Below are 15410 nucleotides of genomic sequence, written 5' to 3'. Positions count from 1 at the left end.
TTGTAGAGTTTGAGATGGAACGAGATTGGAATTTTTGTAATTTACTGAGAAATCCAACCCTTCTAAAAAAAAGTAATGATTTGAATTTGGGGTAATTTTAGAAGCTCTGGGCTTTTCGCCACAATTAGCCAGTCGTCTAAGTAAGAAAACAGTTTTATTTCTTGCTTCTGAAGGCAGGCCACAGCTACCGCTATACATTTGGTAAATACCCTGGGAGCTGATGAGAGGCCAAATGGGAGGACTTTGTATTGATGATGGACATTGACTTGGAAACAAAAGTATCACCAGGAAGCTGGGTGTATTGGTATGTGAGTATATGCATCTTTGAGGACCAGAGAACACAGCCCAATAGTTGGGTTATAGAAAAAGCAAAATGGTTTTCAGAGAAGACATTTTGAATTTCTCCCGTAGGATGAATTGTTCAGAGCCCAAAGATCCAGGATTGGATCTCCAGTTTTCTTGGGGATGAGGAAGTATTGGGAATAAAATCCCCAGCACTGCTGATGAGGTGGTAAAACTTGAATCGCACGTTGTTTGAGTAGCGAATGAATTTCTTGTTGCAAGATTTGAACTTCCTCTGTTTTCTGCTTGGACGGGATTAAGTGTGGGAGTATTGGCACTGTGTGGAATTTTAGTTGGTAACCATTTTTTTAAAATTATACTTAAGACCCAACAATCTGTTGTGATTTGGCTCCACTCTTGAAAAAAATGATTGGAGACCGACTCCTAAGGGTATTTGTAGCCGTGGCCTGGATTGGTTCAAAAAGACTGTTGGGACTTTGGAACCACTTGTGGTTGCTTCGTTGTTCTCTGTTTCTACCCAGAGATGGAGATACAGGGGGCTGCGATCTTGGTTGATATGGCGGAGGTTTGTAAGAACCATATGGCCTAATTTGGAGTCTAGGATAGAAAGGTCTCCTATATGGAGGGTAATAACGCCCTATCGTTGTTTGCGCCTGAGGTGATGTTAATGAGGTCACTGCCACACTTCGTTCTTTTAGTTACCAAACAGTTTCTTTTAACTTTTCTCCGACCAGGGTATCCCCTTTCCATGGGAGGTCAGCCAACTTGTCATGGACTTCTTCTCTAATTGCACTTGCTCTGAGCCACACTATTCTATCGACTGTAATTGCTGAAGCCGAAGTCCTGGCCGAGGTATCAAACCCTTCATAGATTGTTTGGAAAAGATGACAGATTGCTTTTGGAAAAGATGACAGATTGCTTTTGGATATCAGCATCCAATTGTGGAGAATCATGATGACAGATTGCTGTTTGGAAAAGATGACAGATTGCTTTTGGATATCAGCATCCAATTGTGGAGAATCATGTTTTATTTTATGCAGACATTCATATAAATTCTGCACAATATAAAACTGATGTTGCTGGATCTTTGCATTAAGCATGGATCCCTGAAAACCTCTCTTCTCGAAGTCATCAAGATGTCGGCTGTCCTTATTTGGAGGAGTGTTGGAGTATAGTCTTGATCTTCTAGCCTTCTTCATGGCTGACGCCACAACAATAGATGCATGTGACAAGTTGGTTGAAATATATTTTGATTTTTGCATCTTAAATTTTAGATCCATCTTTTTTTGAGGTAACTGGACCAGAGAAGGGGGGGGGGATTCTCAAACCTTGCCCATCACTCTGTCCAAAACAGAGTGGGAGGGTAAAGCTGTTGGTTCCATAGGCATAATCGAAGATTTTCAATAGGCCACGGACCTCCACTCTTGGATCTGGGAGCTTCTTTGTTTCCAAGTTTAAGGTAGCAACAAATTTTTCAATGAATTTCTGGTAGGAAAGATCTTCTGGAGATGAAGATAGATCCAGTTGTTCTTCCAGAGGATCAGAAGGTATGCTTATGGAGGATTCTGGGGAAGATGGAGGGGAATGAGTTGGCCTTTCCTCTGGTACTGGGAATGGGCTCGTAAATTGTTTGTGGTCATCCTTCTTGGCGTGGACAACAGGTGAAGGTGATTTAACAAATTCAACCATGTCTTCTCCCGATGGACTGGACAGAGGAGGTAGATTTTGAGAAGACATTAAAGTCTCAAAGAAAGTTTGAAGGATACCACTGATTTGGGACAGAGATTGGAAGCTGCTTTATGTAAAATCTTGCTGGTAGAATTAGAATCTTTTTTCCTTTGTTTTGCAGGAGTATCATCAGTGTTTCCGTATGTTGAGACGGACGTTTGGTCGAGGATGAAGAAGGTGGACGGTGTGGAGTATCAGGTATGTCTTCTGCTGATGAATCCGTAAATGTTATCTCCGAATGAGATAGTGATCTAGAATTTTGGTGCTAGAGTCGTGTGCGTCAGTTTTTTTGATGTTATGCATCAAGTGCGTTGTTTACTCGATGCTGAATGCGGAGTCAAACAGACTGTTTTCGACACAGGGGTCGACTCAGTGTGTGTCGTATGACCCACCATCTTGTGAGTCGGCTTCAGGCAACTTTGATTGTTCGACAGAGTGGGTGTCCAATAATGTTTAGACACGTTGATCGGTGCAACAGACGTGGAGTCTCGCTAATGCTTTGGTGCTTTGCTCGACGCTATCGACGCAGTCTCAGGGCTTAGATGATGCTTTGGCGCATTGGTAGATGAATGGGAGTAAGAATGTTTCCTGGGCACTTTTGCTCCTTTTTTTACCTTTTTTGCTGGGTTCTAATGAGGTTGCCCACTTCCAGTGAGAAGGTTTATGGGCCTGTTTACCCAGCGAAAAGTGAGTCTGGCTTGGTGCCTATGATCCCGAAGTGCCCTCACCCAGGTCCCTGAGTGTAGCGATCTTAACAGCTCTTTGCTTGTAAAAATTGTTGTGCTCGAGGAGACATCCACACTCAATACGACAGACCCCCTTGGTTGTGGTCGGGGCCTAAACAATATAGCATAGTGAATGCCCATCAACAAGTGATATTTTGACATTTTGCCACACCAAAAAGTGCCTTTGGGGGCTCACCTAAGTGAGGAATAGGAGAATAATAATTAGAAAAAAGTCTGAGGAGAGAGAAGAACCGCGACTGTTGCAGGAAAAAAATTAGACTGAGGCGCACAGGAGCAAGGAAGGAAAGTTTCTAACATTCTATGAGAAGTTCCGCTCCAAGCTGCCAGGGGGTGCTCCCAGACAGCATGGCTAATTTAGTCTGCTTATCTGCAGAAATAATAGTATTCCAGTTGATAAGCAAAAACAAAAGGTAAAATATACAATATATGCTATGTTTAACTACCAGATTCAAGCCCATGTCTTGGGGGAATATTAAGAAAATTATTTAAGAAAGCAAAACACTGCAATTCCTGGAAAGCTGTGAGACAAAATATTCTTAAACGGCTCCTATATATATATTATACAATGGAAGATCAAACAGGAATGTTTCCAAGTGCGATGGATCAAGAAACACATAGGTGTTCCCTTTGTAGGTTACTATACATCTGCAGGAACAATTAAGGAAAAAAAGCAGCCCCAAGAAGTGATAGAGAGAAAATGAGAGAGAGAAAATGAAAGAAAAAACATGGCAAAAAAAGTTAATATGAAATATTATAAGTCCTAGCAGTTACCTAGGCATCTACATGGCCATGTCCTATGCAGACTGCAATGGTAGAACTGACAGAGTCCTCTGTCTGGCAGGCCTCAAGGTCTGTAATTAACTAGAAATCCTAGCAGAAACCAGATGGAACCAGGTCTGTGCGATAGGCTCCACGGGGGACCTAGGAAGCTGGCGGTTTGGGGGAATAATCACATTAATATTGTTGACTACAAGAGAGACATGGGATGTTGGGTGCTAGAGGGAATTAGGTGGGAGGATCTTACATGATCTTCTATCCAAGATGTTAAGAATATAAAGGACAACGAGAAACCCTGTAGCTTGTTATACTCTCTGCTTGACAGTTGGGACATATCCTTAGCAGTGTGGACAGTATAAATGGCAAAACTGGACAGGTTAGATGGTCTTTTTCTGCGATCATTTACTATGTAACCCCTGAAAGCTAATGTATTAAATTAGTGCAATATAATTTGATACCTTGTTGTATGTTTTTTGTCAACCTTTATTCCTGCACAAAGTTCTGAAACTTTTTATTGAAAGCATAGAAAAGTGTTAAATATCCATATGCAAGCAACTACTGGAGCATTTGTGTTAACATAACAAGAAAATCACAAGCTTTTATGGTCTTAGCTTCTATTATTGTGCAAGACTAGTAAGAAAAATAAGGATCCAAATTAAGTAAATCAGACCTTCTTCAACTGTCCTTCCATTCCTGGAATTAACATCACACCGGCAACAGCAACACCAAGGAGCAAGAAGGCAGCATAGATCAGCCGAGTCACTGTGGAGTTGTTCCCACTTGGGCAGCATCGGGACAGCAAACATGGTGCACTGCCACACAAACATGAGAGCTGGGAAAGACAGAAAGATTGTAAATTACTGACCCATTCCCTGGCTACTTAAGTATTCTGTTCTACTGGCAAAAAGAAAACCTAGAGCAAGAAACAAAGTAAGGATTTGAATGTTTAAAAAACAAAAAAAAAACCTACAACACAACCCCTCATGGGTCGGGTCAGTGCCACATGGAAAGTTCTCAGTTCAGTCGGGGCAGAGGATGCTGCCTCTGCAGCATTCACAGCACCCATGAGGGAACAGAATCATGGTCATTAGGGGCGACACCTGGAAGCTGTATTTACAGCCCAGGGTACAAGGTTCTGGAAAGTGCCCCCAGCGCATACTTCAGTCTCGGGACTGGAGATATTAAATTTCTGGAAATTAAGCGATTGGAAAAAAACCCCCAAAAAACCCAACCTTACTGCATAATAAAAACCATACTACAAAAACTAATTAAACAATGATCAGACATCAGAACAAAATGTCCTTGAAGACTACTGGACATAATATTATCTGACTGACACTCAAAGATTTATTTGGGAATCCTGCCAGGTACTTGTGACCTGGATTGGTGACAGTTGGAAACACGAGACTAGGCTTGACAGAAACTTGGTCTGACCCAATATGGCAGTTCTTATATTTTTATGAGCCTAATCTAAGGTGTTTTCAAATACTTATCCTGCCCTCTCATTCCCCATTTATTTTATTACCAACTACACAGGGATATACTATGACAACTAATACTTTGAGAATGTAGCAAAGATGAAATAAAAAATTGAGGCAGAGGACGCTTTAGGAGGCAATACAACTACAACAGCCATCTGGTTGGTCCCTTTGAAATAAACAAAGTCGATTTATAGGGCATGAAGATGATAATTTTTACAAGCCCTGAATCAGTTTCAATGATCAGCAGCATGCACATCACAATATATTAAACACCAAATAAGACATTAAATGTAAGTCATTTCAACATACTCAATGATATATATTTTTTTATTCTTCATAATGATGCCTGGATTAAATCATTTGTGCAGATTCCTTAAATATGGTCATTCAGGTTGCAATCAGGTCAGATTTTAAAGGTAACAAAAACAGAAAGCAACCAGTATGCAAACATACATTATGAATATTCATTGTGGGTAACCTGAAAACCAGATTAGTTTGTGATCCCTGAGGTCTGGATCTGAATATAACTGACCTAAGCTCTCCCAAACAAGGACAACATGAACCATTCTGGGACTTTCCAAACATCTTTCTTGTAAGCAGAGCACAAAATTAGAGCTCTGAGATTCTAGCAGGAATAGCTAAAGCACATACTGAAAACCATCCTACTGAGCCTCTATGCAAAAAAGACGACCACTGAAAATGATATTCATATTGGTATAAGTCACAAGAAAGGATTTGTGGGCAAACTTTAAACACAATAACCGGGGAACTCACCTGCCAGAGAAGAAGTGATTAGTTACAGGGATCTGAGCATAACAGCTATCGATTTTTGACTGCTCTTTCCAGATCATTCAATATTTTTTCTACTTCTTTCTGGTGTATCCACCTTGTTGCAGATCTTAGTACCATCTGCAAAAATCAGTCAATTTCTTCTAGCACCTCTGCAGTACTGCTTATGGTATATGAAAATATTGAACAGAATCTGACCCGCGGGTAGAAAAAAGTCAGAATTTAGATGCCAAGGAAAATTCAGTTTTTGCTATAATTTGAAGAGCTATTTTTTTTTCTTTTTACTTTATTTTTGTTTTTCCCATGCTTTTATCTTATCTTCCCCATAAGTACTATCCCTCCTCACTTCTTCTCCTCCCACCACTCTTCCCCCATGGCCTAGCAACAGGACCCCATTGGCAGCAACAGCTGCACCTCACTCTCACATACCCTACTGGAGCCCAGCAAACCTCGCTTTTACAGCAGCTACCACAGCCCCCATTGGCTTCTCTTCAGTAGGGCACCATGCCCTGAATTTTTATGGCTAAGCAACTTGGTACCCTGGAATTTTCCAGCCCTGGTGTCTCAGAACAGGGATTTCAAACTTTGGTACCATAGGTCAATGTGCCAGCCACGATTCATTCAGGGACATTCTAGGCAGTTTTTATTGTAATCTTAATGATTAAAAAAATGTGGAAAAGCAAGTCAGTCTTCCTTTTCATTGAAAAATGCTTCCCTCCTGTGCATTTCAAATTTTGAGATAATTGAATATCTGTCTTATTTCCTCCTTTCGTCATTTCTCAATATCTTGATTTTAAGTCTCCTTTTACAAGGATTATTCTTTGATCTCTCTCCTGTTTGGTGCACATCAATTCTTTTGTAGGTTTTACACCCCAAATGGATGAGACTGTGGTTTTTTGCATTAAACTTTAAATACTAAATTCTCAACAGGACATTACAGTGTCTTAGTACAGACCCTCGCAAAACTGAAAGTGGGGCTAGATGGGATATATCCCAGAATACTAAAATTCTGAGAGGTTCTGGCAGCACCACGGACAGCTCCTTTTTAATTATTCTTTGGAGACAGGTGAACTTCCCAAGGCCTAGAGAAGGGTTGATGATATTCCTCTTCATAAAAGTGTGTGTGGGTGTGTGTGTGTGGGGGGGGGAGACACACGTGGTAATTATAGGTAAGTACTCCAATCTGACTAGTAGGAATCACTATTTAAAAAAGAAAGGAAAGGAAAGGAAAGTAGAATTATCTTCACTCTAGAAAAATTACAAGATCAGATCATAAGAAGTTGCCATACTGCGTCAGACCGAAAGTCCAAACCTAGAACATCCTGTTTCTAACAGTGGCCAATCCAGGATAGTACCTGGCAAGTACTCAAACATTAAACAGATCACATTCTACTAATGCTGGTAATAAGCAGTGGCTATTCCCTAAATCAATTTGGCTTATAGCACCTTGTGGACTTCTCCTCCAGGAACTTGTCCAAATTTTTAAACCCAGCTATGCTAACTGCCTTAACCACATCTTATGACAACAAATTCCAGAGTTTAATGGCATTGAGTGTAAAATAATTTTCTCTGATTTGTTTTAAATATGCTACCTTCATGGAATGCTCCTAGTCCTTTGTCCAAGGTGAACAGCCCTAACCTCTTTAACCTTTCATCATTGGGGAGCATTCCATTCCCTTTATCCACAACAGTATGGTTTTATCAAAGACCATGTCAAACAAATACAATCAATGTCTTTGACTAAAGAATGAAATCAGGAGTGGGTGCATTCAGAAATGCAAAACCAAAGCCACCAAGTTGGTCAACTAAACTAAAAGACTTATGATTGACCGTATAAGCCATTTACAAGAAGTAAAACTTCACACTGTCCCACTTTTTTTTTAATATATTTTGGAGGTCCTGCTTTTTAAGACTGAAAATAAATGGAGGATCTCTGTTCCTGGTCATTACCCAACAAATTAAGACTTGTCTCCAGGAATTAATTCCAGAAATAACACTATGATATGTATGCATATTAATCAGATTTCCAAACTGATAGATAATACCACCTACTTCTTATTTGGTGGCTGTGCAATCATATGCTTGGGAACTATAAATAAGCATTTCATTGCTTACAGCTAGTAAATACATGGGACCTTTATTAGTAGGTGCTGTACATATTTATGGTGGTTTATGACCTTCCACACTACCAGGACCACTAGTTTTATTCTATAACCTTCTCACACAAGTCAGTATGAGGAAATTGCTATACAACAGTTATTATTACTAAAAAAACGATATTAACCATAAAGATGTATTTAAGATGTCATATGGAATTTTTTTTTCTTCATAAAATTGCTCTGCCTGACCTCCTTCCTGCTAGGAAATATACATAGCTGTCTCATTAGTTAATGGAAGGTTGAAGTGATCAAGAGAAAGTTGCAACAACAAAAAAAAAGGGAAAATTCTAAGTCGAGGACGGGGCGGGCTAGAAACCGTCAAAAGCTCTGAAAACTGCTACATTGCTCTAAAAGAGTAGAACTCTCAACGTCATTGTTCAGGCACTTTTCCAGTGGTTCTTTCACATTTATTAATTTAAATTGTAGACTAAGAACAAATGGAACGCTTTGAAAATGTTCAAAGCAGCAATACAAGGGAGAGAGTCATGCACATACAGTTAATGCCCTGAAGAGCAAGAATTTGCACCGGGCCTTAATCCACAGGTGCATTCATGATTGCAAATCTATATAAATAAAAATGTTAAATAGTTTGTACAAAATCGCTAATCTCAGAAACCACTGCGATTGCTTTCAAATTTGGACACAACCTTACTTTCACATACAGGAAGGTTCTTCTGTACTTACATTACATATGTCACACCTGTGACAGGTAAAAAAGGTTTAAAAATTGGTTCCACAAAACAGCGACATCTGGTGGACGTCGGACGTCAGCGCAACCTCTTACACCTTTCACAAACACTCACACACCCCACACACATGACAAATGTATTTAATTCACACACCCTCCGAACACACAGAAATCCACACTCCTCACACACCCCCCCCTCCCACACACACACGCCAATTGGACTTACTTCACACACCCTCCCAAAACACACCAAATTCCAGGCTGCTACACCGGGGGGCCACGCACATGTCACATGTTGGCAATTCCCACACCCTCCGAACTCACACAAAAACACCCTCCTCACACCCCCCCGCACATGCCTGTTCTACTTACTGCCCACGCCCTCCGAACACACACAAAACCGGAAACAGGTCCGCGCTGCTCCAGCAGGGGGCCAAGAATGGTCCGGGACACAACGCGTACACTACGGCCGTCAGCTACCAGCAATCAAAATGGCGCCAACGGCCCTTTCCCTTACTATGCCACTCGGAGACAACAATGGCGGCAGTAGCCCATGTGACATAGTAAGGGCGAGGGCCCGTCGATGCCATTTTCAGGACTGGCAGCCAGCGGACCTTTGCCCTTACTATGTCAGGGAACCTAGCGCTCCCATTACTCCTCCACAGTGACAGTCAGGTCAAAGGGCCATCGGAGCCATTTTCATTGCTAGCAGCCGACGGCCTGAACCCAAGACTTTGATCCCGAACCGAACACCCGCTCCACCGACTGTTTGCACAGGTATCCGGGGGGCTGCACGGTGGGGGGCCGTAGTTATTTTCTTGCGCACGTGTTCGGGGGGGTGTTTCGGTCATTCTGCAACTCTCGTGGGTTACTGCATTTCGCCGGGGTGTGGGGTGCGTATTTAAACACTGCGTTTATGGTGGGGTTCTTTTGGGGTGCAAAGACTGAGGGCACACACAAACACAAAACGTCCCTGATTTCAGAAAGGCACCAAATTAGTCCTCTACAAAACAATTAACTAAATAGAGAGTGCTTACTTGGTTAGGCACTCCCCTACTTTGATACAGAACACGCACAACCTCCCACTGACGGACCACATTTACCACCACCAGTTTCTATTTAGGTGTTTTTTTTCTCAATCGGCATCCTAGCTGCTTCTTACAGTCTGGGTCCTCTTACCTAAGAAAGCATACATTTCTGGGGAGGGAGAATGAGGGGAGAGGTGAGTGTGAGGGGAGAGAGTTGGAGTGGGGTCAGGGGAGGAAAGGGGTGGGGGGGGGGGTGAGTGACCAAGGGGGAGGAGGATGAGTGACTGAGGTAAATGAGCAATGGGAAGGGGGAGGGAGGGTAAAGAACCTGACTCTGCCACTGCAACGCGTGGCCGGGTACCGCTAGTGCCTCATAAAAATCACAAAAGGCATTTTAAACCACAATCCGAGATTTTCTAATTTAAATGAGCTAAAACAAATCCGCTATATTTTCTTTTTCCAATTCACAATCCTCTTCAGAACTGCCATACTGAATGGCCCGTTTATCTTCCAGCTCCCAGGCTGGAAGGTCGCAGGGATAAGAACATAAGAAGAACATGCCATACTGGGTCAGACCAAGGGTCCATCAAGCCCAGCATCCTGTTTCCAACAGTGGCCAATCCAGGCCATAAGAACCTGGCATGGGGAACAAAATCCAGGCCATAAGAACCTGGATGGGGAACAAACTCCTCCTCTACCTAAAATCGTTCTCCTGTGGCTGACAAAATATAAAGCAGGACCTGCCTGGGCCCTTGGGAACGGAAAATTCAAACAGAAATGCCGGAAGCCTGCCCGGGGAATTCCGGTCAAGGCTTGAAATCTGAAACGCAGCGGACGGAGCAGAACGAGCGTATATGACGGGACGCGGCTATCCAACCCCCGGCCCAAGGGAACCTCCAAAACAGCGTCCAGAGCCACAGCCCTTCCTACGCATCTGCCCAGCTCAACCCATCCAAAGCCACATTACACTGGAACTAGCGCCAGTCGTCGCCATGAAAAGCGCTGCCTAGGAAACAGTAAGAAAGGCTGTCCCGTTACCCAGCTGGCGGCGGAACACAGTCCCAGCACAGCCCCCATCGCGGCTCCGGTTGCACTAAAATGGACGCAAGAACGGCGCCTCTCTCAGCTTCTTGTTTACAAGCTCAGCCAGCAACTTCCGGCCCCGCCTCTCCTCCTACGGACCAGTCGCAATGACGTCAGAATGCGCCACCGTCACCTGAGGGGGTACTGCGGGACGTTCGGCCGTACGGCGAAGAACCAAGCGACAGGAAGTGGGCGTGGCTTTATGCGCTGTGTCTCCGGGGCAGCTTCTCCATTTGGTTTGCTTTACGCACGCCTCATGATTGCTCCTCATTGGGGATGATCTCAGTCTGTCAGTTACTACTATTGCTCTTCCGGTATTTGCATTGTACCAAAGAGAGCCTCCTTCTGGAGTTTATAGTGTATACTCCTAACATGCACATATCAAGATACTCTTGAAAATTGTAGGTCCTTGTGGCTGTTGTTCCTTTATGCTTTCATTGCCCTCTTTCTGGCATGGCTATGCTATTACTGACTTCTGCATGTTTTTGCTGAAATTCCTAGTGTTTTTATTGGCTGCTGGGGCTTTTGACTTTACCTGCATCTAAGAAGCTGTCTTGTGTGACTTAGTGTCCTGTAGAATCAGTAGTTTTATCATGAAGTTGCTTACAGACGTGCAATGTATCAAAAATGCTCTTAGAATAGCCATTTCTCAAAAATAGAGGATAGTTGCATTTAGTGAATACTGATTTTTTTTAAATCAGATTTAGAGCAAATTCATAATAATATCTATAAAGGCTACCAGCACTAGGTATTGATATGTCTGTCCTTGACTAGTGTTATTTAGAACATTTTGCTCCTAAGGAAGTGAAAATAAACATCTTTGTATTCTGAAAAATTAAAGGAAATTTGAAATTTTGCTTTCACACTGTCCAATTCCAATATACTCTTCCTGTTTCTTCAAGCAGTGGTCAACAGAAAAAAATGCTAAAGGCACAGCACCAGAGATAAAGGAGCAACACACTGAAGATAATATCCAAGTTATATTACAAGTTATATTATATTATAAGGGAGCAACACACTGAAGATAATATCCCATTTCGTTGGATCCAAGTTTTGTTTTCCTGTTTAATATAATGCATCCTTTTCAATGGTTATTGTTATAATGTAAACCGAGGTGATTTGTAACTTGTTACATGAATATCGGTATATAAAAGTGCCAAATAAATAAATAAGTTCATAAGGTGTGTGCCAAAGTAATTAGAGGTCTGTAATTTAAGAACTCATCACATGCGGGAATGTTTGAAACTGAGTTTACTCAAAAGGCAGGCAAAAATCCAACGGATTCACTCATAGTATGTCCCCTAACGGTACTATTTTTTGTTTAACAGCTTAATCGGGAGGGACAGAGTATCGCATTAAGCATTGCACAATGAGTTGGTTCAGATCTGAAGATATAATCAGACTCTGCTGACTAGATTTGTACTGACCCGTTATGCAAGGCTTAATGTGATTCTCTGTCTCTCCCGATGAAGCTGTTAAGCGAAAAATAGTATTGTGTCATGGGACATACTATGATTGAATCCTTTGGATTTTTGGCGGGGCCACCTGTTTCGTGCATAACTCCATATTTTAAAACCAAAGGCCACAACGCACAGCGGCTTGATATCTGTGTAACTTTATTGGTGCTCCTGATGAGGAGTAAGTCTGTAGATCTCGTGTTTTAGGACTTACAGGACAGGGTGAATGCTCTGGGTCAACCGGGGAGCATGCAGGATGAAGAACCAGAAGGGGCTGGAAGACCTTGATATTGATTAGGCAAACTGTTGGACTAATTGGAAAAACTGGGAATGTCCCTTACACAAGCATGTTTTAAAATCTGCTTACATATGTGCTTTAAAGCTGGTAAAGTCCTAGGGAATATATGCAAAGTACATTTGCTTGAAGCTTGAAGCTCTTAAAATTAGGAGCATGCTTACAGTAGGTGTATTTCTAAATCATACATGCGCAAGTGCATGCATGCATGCGTATCGCGACTCTAACGATTTTTGACGATTTAAAAAAATATCTGATGATTTTTTTAAATTGTCAAAAAACGATTCACATCCCTAATAAAAAGGCTCGCCGCCCGGGCGTAGAACGGGTATAGTTGCTAGTAATATATATTTAAATATATTGCTATAGGAGATTTGGCAGACAATCATATAACTTTGTTGAAAGGTATTTTGTTGATATATTGTTGGGATCTATGTATACCTTCAATGATGTCAAAGCAATAACAAATATGGTGCTGTAGCTGGAGGACCCCACTTGAACCAATAACTAAAGCAATGTCCTCATCACTGATTTCCAACCATCCTTGTGGCCATAATTGGTTTTTCAGGCAGAAAATCACCTTTGTTTGCCTTACATTTAATCACAGGCCATTCAGTCATTTTTTATTAATTTTTATAATGCAGATAAAAAAGGTACTTATCTTTTTCTTTTTGAACAGAAGAAACTGGAGCCTGATCTTAGTGTTCTAACGTGCAATAAACAGCATATATATAGCATGATAGAGCACTGTCGCAGCAATATACATGATATTTTACATGGTCCTGCCCAGGATGCCTCCCCTATTACAACACACTATTTTGCATGTTATTTGCATGCATTTGCATGAATAATGCAGATGCATGCAAAGCAGCTCATTACTAGGTAATTTGATGCTAATGTTTTATTGCGGCCAACCAAGAAACTGGTCAGCTGTGATAAAATAACACCTCCTCCTAGGAATTCAATAAATGTAACTTTAGAGCTCTAGAACCCTAACGTGGATCCCGAGGCTCCTGTGTTACAGCAAAAAAAAAAAAAAAATGTTGAGCGAGGGTCACAACTGACTCCTGCTCAACCCATGGCAGCCACAGGTTTAAAAAAAGAAGTAAGTCTAGAGTGGTGATGGCCCCAGAGACCCCCCGCAACCCGTTTGACCAAAAAGTATATGTCACTCCCACCCCCTCTTCCATAGAGCCGCCAAGGTTCCCCCATCCCCCCTATTCCAATAAGACCCCTAAATCATTGAGGGTATATTGACCTCCACCCCTCCCCTCCCCTCCTCCTCCTCCAACCCCCAAATCTAATAACAAAATCACTGGGGTTCAATGTCTCCCCACCCCCAATCCTCGCAACTCCATGTACCCCAGCTGCCCCCCAAAGGTATCAACAATAATAAATAAGGTTCAGTGGGGTATCCCCTCCCTCTCCCTCCCTTTTCCCAAATGTATATAAAAAAAATAATTGGGGTTCAGGGAGCCCTCCACCCTGACCCTCACACCCCCAAGCCCTACTCTTGACCTCCCTCCCACACCTCCCTGAACATTTACAATTAGAATAAGGTCCTGTGATGGGGCCCAGGGTGTCTCCTAGCACTTGGTGCAGTTGACACCATTTTTAAAAATGGAGCTGACCTGCCCTTGTCCTTATCATGAGATAGGAGCAAGATCCAGGTACATGAAAGAGGCAAGGTCAGGTCAGAGCCATTTTGAAAAATCTGGCTAGGAGGTACCCCAGGCCCCATTGAGGGACCTTCTTGTAATTGTAAAGGTTCAGGGAGTGTGGGGCAGTGGGGGTGGTGGGCTCCATGAGTTTTTAATATACATTTGGAGAGAATGAGGAGGAGAGGGAGAAGGAGGGGGTGTCTCCCAACTGAACCCCAATGATTACTTTTGATACATTTGGTGGATAGGGGTGTGTGTGGAGGTGCAGGAGGTGGGGGTGTGGGCGACACTGCACCCACATGATTTCATTATTACGTTTGGGGCTGGGATGTGGCAGGTGAGGGGAGGGGCACTATACCCCCAATGATTTAGGGGTCCTATTGGGGTGGGGGGTAGGGGACAACCTTGGTGGCCCTATTCTCTATGGGAAGTGGGGGTTGGGGGGGAACATGAATTTATGGTTGACCTGGTTGGGGGAGGCCCCCAAGCTGTCACTGCACATGGATTTACATTTTTTTCTAAACTTGGGTGTCGGGACCACCTTGAGTGGCAGTCCCAGGGTCAGTGTGATCCACTCTCAGCTTTGTCTTTTTGTCATGGCAGTTTTTAAATTTTGCAAGTGACCCTTTAAATCGATGATGGGCCCTTGAGGTTGTGGCCACTATCGCACCTGAAGGGTCACTAGCCACGTTCTTTTATCCTGTGATGTTTGGCTGTGAGACAAAACAACACGCCTTAGAGCCGCAATGTTTTTTCTGTAGAGGAGCCCCACTATTGCAGCAACTTCCGCCCCCTCCCCCTCCCCCATGATAGTGGGACCCATCCTGTGAAAAATTATTGCGATTTAATGCATCTAGTTGTAAAATGGCTGCCCTAAGGACTACATTTCCCAGCTCACCTACTACCTAGCTTCATGGGGAATCTGAGTGGAGGAGCAGCTGAGACAGGGTGGACTTAGCATTACGACAGCATTAGACTTCTAGGTGCAATAAATGGGAAGTTTTTGTGCACTAGCTAGGCAGCAGCAGAGCAACAGCAAAATGCAAGAGGAGAACACAGCTTTCTACCTCATGAAAATCGGAGGTGACCTCTGAGGAGGAAGAGATAGAGTCTGGACCTAGGAACACCCCAATAGCTTATGTTAAACTAATCTTTAAAACTATTAACCCATTATGTCCTAGTGTCCTATTTAGAGAATAGCTTCTTAAAAAAAAT

General features: G+C 42.6%; 1 protein-coding gene across 1 annotated transcript in view; it reads right to left on the bottom strand.

Moving 5' to 3' along the window:
- Positions 1-10895, bottom strand: part of SERINC1 (serine incorporator 1) — a 53203-nt gene extending 42308 nt beyond the window's left edge. The window contains exons 1-2 of the mRNA XM_029596406.1: positions 10738-10895; positions 4225-4386 (exon numbers count right to left, since the gene is read on the bottom strand). Coding sequence (XP_029452266.1) covers positions 4225-4386; positions 10738-10776 — 201 coding nt within the window. The 5' untranslated portion in view covers positions 10777-10895. The remainder of the gene's footprint in view (positions 1-4224; positions 4387-10737) is intronic.
- Between the last annotated feature and the right edge of the window lie 4515 nt (positions 10896-15410).

This window comes from Rhinatrema bivittatum, chromosome 3 (assembly GCF_901001135.1).
Source record: "Rhinatrema bivittatum chromosome 3, aRhiBiv1.1, whole genome shotgun sequence".
In the NCBI taxonomy this organism is placed as follows: Eukaryota; Metazoa; Chordata; class Amphibia; order Gymnophiona; family Rhinatrematidae; genus Rhinatrema; species Rhinatrema bivittatum.
This window is presented reverse-complemented; position numbering and strand designations above follow the sequence as displayed.